This window comes from Larus michahellis, chromosome 7 (assembly GCF_964199755.1).
Source record: "Larus michahellis chromosome 7, bLarMic1.1, whole genome shotgun sequence".
Lineage (NCBI taxonomy): Eukaryota > Metazoa > Chordata > Aves > Charadriiformes > Laridae > Larus > Larus michahellis.
In genome coordinates this window covers 34678280-34684850 of record NC_133902.1, presented here as the reverse complement: position 1 = coordinate 34684850, position 6571 = coordinate 34678280, and the positions used below count along the sequence as shown (strand labels likewise).

The 6571-nt window shown below is 37.2% G+C and overlaps 1 protein-coding gene across 4 annotated transcripts in view; it reads right to left on the bottom strand.

Annotated features, from left to right (window-relative positions):
- Positions 1-1638: 1638 nt before the first annotated feature.
- Positions 1639-6571, bottom strand: part of GPR155 (G protein-coupled receptor 155) — a 31209-nt gene continuing 26276 nt past the window's right edge. For all 4 annotated transcript variants that reach the window (XR_012588347.1, XM_074594840.1, XM_074594842.1 and 1 more), the window contains 2 exons: positions 5839-5976; positions 1639-3663 (listed from right to left, as the gene is read on the bottom strand). Coding sequence is in view for 3 of the 4 variants with exons in the window: in XM_074594840.1 (XP_074450941.1) it covers positions 3441-3663; positions 5839-5976 (361 nt within the window). In the remaining variant the exon portion in view is untranslated. The remainder of the gene's footprint in view (positions 3664-5838; positions 5977-6571) is intronic.

The following is a 6571-nucleotide window of genomic DNA, read 5'->3' as shown; positions in this document are numbered from 1 at the left end:
CTGGAAACCAAGGTATGAGTCGAGTTTACAGGCAGCATAACAAAACAAGAGAAACAATTTTTTGCTACAATGCAAACACAGGGAAGTTACACAGGAATGAAAGCAATGAAGGTGGTGGAGCAGGCCTTTAAGTGAACTTCTTGGCCACTTAATCATGGGGCGGCAATTAACCAGGTTAAGCGTATCGGTCTGGTTGTAATATAGGTAGATACAGTCCAGCTGTTCCTCGAGTTTCTGTGCTGTTTTTTATTTACTGGTCTACAGGATGCAGAGTAAAAACAATGTGATGCACGGAGATAGATCAAGTGATGGCCAACAGAGTACAGGACATTTTGGTACCTTTTTCCCCCTGGGATTTCATCCTCCTAGAACACACGCAGTGTGAAAACCGAAAGTGAATATGAGATCAGGAGGAAAAAAGTCACCCCCCACTTCCCCCATACGTTAAAAAAATGAAAACCAGAACGTCCTCTAGAGGGCAATCTTTGCACGTATTTCACCTAGGAATACATCTTACAGCTTATTTTAAAAGGTCTAGAGCTTTATGAAGGATCATTATTAAAAAGTACTAAAATTGCTACCTAGAAAAAAAAAAAGTTGTATATCCACCCTGTCCACTATCACAGTTATTTTGAGATTAGTGCTAGAAAAATGATCCATTGTTTCACTGGGGACTCCTCTGGACTTGTTCAGTGGATGTTTTCATGGAACCGCCACTTCCAAGTAAAGAGGTTTATCCCAAACTAACGCACCTTCACAATAAAATAACTCATTGCGCCACTGACCACATCTTTAAAGCAAAGCTGTCCCTAACCACCAAAAATTCACACATCAGTAGATGAACTATTGACATACATCAAGTTGTCACTATTTTAAAACTTGCCGGTGTGCCTTGGTGGAAGCAAATATCAGAAGAAAAGAGTTACTTACCTTTCTAAAGGTATTCAAGGTCTATTCTTAGCTTCCAGAAGTACCCAGTGATTTAGAAATAGATTATTATATCCTGTATTTCATTCCTAATTTCTTTAGTCTATTTAATAGCCATTGTAGACTCTCATCAGACTAACGGGTATGATATCAGCAGTCGCAATGTTGTAACAGTTAACCTAACAGAATTTGGTGTCAGTTGTTAAAGGTGTTCTCTTCATTAGATTTGTAGCAGGGAGCCTTCTCTAAGCAGAAATTTTGAGCCATTTCTTACTTAAAACAGGTATGTTATGTTTAAATCTAGGGAACAGCAGAGCCGTTATAAAAAGGGAGGCAAGGGCAGGACTTCATGATGAAAGGAGTGCAAGAACAATGACTGTGCATAGAACTGTAAAACTGACCTAAGATCAATTTCTTGAACATTTGAAGAATTTTCCGAAAAATAAAATAAAATTGCATTTGTTAAGCAGATGATAATTGAAATGTTCCTAAAGATCTGTTTAGGCTGTTAGACAAAAACAGGTATCTTTGTGTGAACACCCATTAGCAAGTCCTCTGCCTACTTAAAAAGCATCACAAGTGGATTTCAGAAATACCAAATTTGAAACCCAAACGACACTTTAACAAATCTAAAAAAACCCCACATTTGTTGTAAATCTTGACATGCACACATAACCCTCCCACACCTCACATCACATCAAAGCTCAGAACTCTGAAATCAAGTAACAGATTTATTGACAAGTTACAACATTTAGAAGCTCATGGCTTCTGCTCTTAAGTCACATATATCTAATTATTCCAAAATATTTGATGTAGCCATCTTCAGCAGTTGTAATGGAAATAGCCTATCGTTTTCCTTTGTGGCCACAGCCTGATACAAACGTCAATTATTTTGTTGCTGGAAAACATTAAAATGTGTCCATTTGTATAGCATACATATGCAGAGGATGCAGTTATGTTTCTGTGCACACTGCAGACGTGCAATAAGACTGACAGTAAAAGGAATTATTTTTCCAATATAAGTCTTGCATGGAGTTATAGCCACCAGAAAACAACTGTTTCTTGAACCGTGGTTTATGCTGCTAAAAGCACTTTTAATTCTTAATACAAAGTAAATGCCTAAGTAGTTATGATAAAAAAATCCATGTACTAAAAAAAAAAAAAAAAAGGAAAGACTTTTTTTTAAAAAAAGGATGACATTCATATGCTTGAGCAAATAATTTTTTTTTTTTTTTTAATACCCGGGTTCCTTTCCCTCACTATATAAAATTTTGATATAGACATATAAATGCTGTTCTTGCAGTTTTAAAAGGGCAGCATAACGGCTATCAGATACTACGGTTTGTCTTTAACCTTTTCAACATACTGCAGAAGACACACAGATTCTAAGATTCTGCCTTCAGTGCACAGGAATCCGAATGACACTACAGTAACTACATCGTAGTTTAAACATTGTAGAAAGATACCTGACGCTCATTAGAAACCTGCGTTACACAACCAATACTAAAATTTTAGGATCTTTAGCTACTCTAAACCATAACTTTGATGTTCAGTTAGTATTCTTTAAATAATAGATTTAAAAGTCACTATCACATTTAAAAGGTTTTATGAGTTGATAAAATTTTTCATCTTGACTTGCACGGGTATCCAAGGCTTCCGTAGCATCTTTATTTGAGGCTGGCACTTCTGAATTAAACTGGAAAGGCTAATTTTAGAAAGTAAAAATCTACTCTTGACAAAGCTGTTACTACCACCATAAGGCAAAACTTCAGAACCAATTGTGTGCATGAAATTCCATTATATCATTTCCTAATCTGGGGGAGCGGTGGGTATTTTTCTATGTTTTAAAGATTTGGTAAGCTTGTACAAAACCATTATTTATTCCACACAATATTTCCTCAGCTTTAATCCTCTGACTTCGGAATCGTTTTCACAACAATTCTTTAAGGGAGAAACAAACCACCTCATCTGAGGTGTAAACAGCTAGAAAAAGACAAGAGTAGAGTAGTAAAAACTGGGATATGATAGAAGAAATCGTACCTCTATGAAGTCAGGGGGAAGCCTGACTGCAAACAGGAATCAATATTTCATCACACTAAAGTATGGAAAACATACAGCAATGTGGAAAATACCGCTCATTCATGTTTTGTTTTTTTTTTTTTCCTCTCCATTGTGGCACCAGTCAGTAAAGCTGCTGTTATAACGCCTCTACAATATGACAGTGACACACATCATTTTACTATTTGTTTTCTTCAAAATGGAGAAAAATGCTCTAAATCCAGAGCATCTTGTTTTGTTCTAGTTGCATTCTTGTTGGAACACTCACTAAATATCACTTGCTACTATTTCCTTCAGAATAGACACAAGTAGAACCACATCTCTTAACTTTACAAGAAAGAATAATGCAATTATCTGACAGCCCTGAGAAAGAAATACTTCCAATTTCAGTGGTGAAGGCAGAGGAGGTGGTCACATTCACCACTAACCGCCTGTCCTCTGCCTGTATGCTCAGGTCAATGGCTCTCAACTGCAACTGATCTCTTAGGAATAAAGCGGTAATACAGATATTCATCCCGAAATTCAAATTCATTTGTAATATGCTGGACGACGCCTCCTTTCATCAGTCTGTCTCCATACATCACGGCTTCCCCACGGTCAGAGGCAAGGCCAACTTGCATGAGCCAGTTCACCAGGTCACAGCCAAAGAAGATGCCAGTGGAGATCTTCGCACCACACCTGTATGTCAAAGGAATGATTCACCCACATGTTCTGTAAATCTGGTACCACCACTGCACGATGGGGAAAGGCAAGGAAAAATAGCAGGAAACAAGGAAAGACATCATGATAGTTAAGAGCATGTTAGAAGAGAATTTGCAAGTTTTGTATATTAGGGACATGCCAATGTACACTACCTCTTCCTACAGACACTTCAATGAGAAGCAAAACGTACGTACAAAGTTATTTTAGGCTTGGGCAAATAAGCTTCTGTGAACAAAAGTAGCAAATTTCCTAAAAACACACACAATGTAATTCTATTTCTTGGATACTTACTTCCCATGTGTTCATTAGCATGATCATTTCTGCAACAAAATATCTGATTTGAGTGCAGAGCGCCCACAGCAACAGGGACTCGATCTGCACTTTAATTCCATTTTATAATTTCTCTACAGCTTTAAACAGACACTAACCGCTTACATATACTGTAAACAAAAACCATTAACTTGCATATCCAGTTAAATATTTACTATGCAGGCAGTACTAAGAATAAACAAAATGTTTACAACAAGACTAACCTAATTTTCTTTTACATATTTATGAGACTATGCCACTAACATCTCTATAGCTGCAGTAAAAAATACCATTCAGAAATTTACCTGCAGCAATAAGTGTTTCTGGTTATCTAAAATCTGCTCTATGGAACCCAAGTGCAGAGTTTCTGAAGATGATTAACAGCTACACAGAGACAGCAAAAAACAAACTTCCTTCTCAATTTTTTTTTTTTAAGTTAAAAGCAGCAGTAACACAGAGCAGTGTTAACATATATTAGCAGGGAAGCAAAAATTAAAATAAATAAAAATCCACGATTACAAGGGCTCAGATACAGCGTGATTAAATCAAAGAGGAGAGCATCAAGTTAGATGAATATTTAAAATGAGAAGATAAATGCTTTCTTTTAACTCAGAAGGATTAAAAAAGAGACATGAAACTAGTTCCGCATGAACACAGTATTAAAACAATGAAGCAACAAATGTCAGATTTTGATGTATTCTCAGGTGGATATATGATTAATAAAAACCACAAAACCCAACCAAAGGGCCCAAGTAACCACAATAGCAGCAGAGTCACAGGAAACACAACAGTAAAACCTGTCCTATTTCAAAACAAACATTTTCTGATACATCCTTTACCATCTGGCATGAAAAAAAGCAAGTCTGACTTGCTGAACTGACATAGTTCATAGTTCGGTTTTCCTAAATGGGTAACTTTATTTCTTATGGAACATGACTGACTTCTGAGGAGACTGTATGAAATCATGAAGCTGTCAAATACAGTTCTGGAATGTGGCTTCAGACTACCCAACCATTAAAAGACCACCCCAAATTAGTCCTACGTAAAAGCTCATATGACAAGAAAAGTGTAGGTGTCCTGTTCGAACAATTCTTCATGACTCCATTTCATACAGTAAATTTTTAAATAAAGGCAAAACCTTTTTCTTGTTCTTGCTGCTTCTGTCTGTGTTCTCTTCTTATCCACCTACGCATATCTGAATACATAATCCTTGATTTGGGTATCATAATTTGCCTCTGAAAGCTTTGCTGACCTCATAAATTGAGGTTTAGGCCTCACGAGAGGAATGAGCAAGAGAAATCGTATGAGCTCAAAAGGTGTAAAGATCCTAAAACCACTATAATCTCACATATTGAGTGGCCTCTGAGCACACACTGGCATCGCTTCCAACAGTTTTGCCTCCTGTAAAAGCTATTTATTAGTAAACATTCAGTCACGTAAGTACTGACATCTTAATCTCCAAGCAAAGCAAATGAAGCGTCTCAAGTTTGACTGAACTCAGACACACGCACTCTATTACAGGCATTATCATAGACATTTCTTCAGAGAGATCTTCTCTCCCAAACTCCAGGTAAATGCAAAAAACTGGGGCAATGCCTTAATGATACAAAACTTGCTATCATTTATATAAAACCTAGATTGGATAATGTGATAACTTGCACCTCAGTGTTTCAGCATGAGACTAGAAACATTTCTCTGTTACTGCTAAATTCTTAATCCTCACCTTGAGGTTTGAATGCCACAACAGGAATCGCCCACGGACAGATTAAACTGCATTTCATTATTTCCAAAAGGTGAGCTATGACCTTTGGAACAGGTTATATGTGCAGGGAGGAACCTTACCTTCTGCCTCTGACAATACTTTTGACGCAGTGATCTCTATGATAACGAACAAACTGTTGACAGGTCATCCTGATTTCCTCAGGTACAGAAGGATCCGTATGCCCTGCTGCTTCTCTTCCTCCCCAGAGAAATTCAAGTCTTAAAAAAAAAGAAAAAGAAAAACAGCAAATCAAACAGAGGCATTTTTAAGGAAACTGCAAATAATAGAATGGAACTCATAGGAAGCTTATCACAACTGTTTTACTGGTTTTGTGCCCAATACTTTATATATAATATTCCTAATATACTTGTATGACCTTTGAACGCTGAGAGGTTTTATTCTAGGCTCAGGCAGAAGGAAAGACGGACAGCAGTTGGGAGTTAGCTTTAGCTGCTGGATTCCCATCGCAGCCAGCTAGCTCTAAGTTAAAGATGGCTTTGTACAACTTAGGCCTCCACAGTGAAAGTGTCCATCCACACAAAGTACTTGCGTGGGGTTATGAATACAGGACTTCAAAACAGCGATGAAAGAATTTGGTTCAGTATTCACATCTAAATTTTAATTTATCAGCTGAAACTATTTTTGAAGATCCGTCACCTCACCAATCCAATCACATACTTCACCATCATTTGCCAAAGATTTTGTCTGTAGGGAGTCTGTGGGATTTTTGTCATTGGGAATGTTTTAGGACAGCAGTAAAAACTCATGCATAGTTAATGCAATTAGCTCTCCACAACCACAGGAGAAAATTTG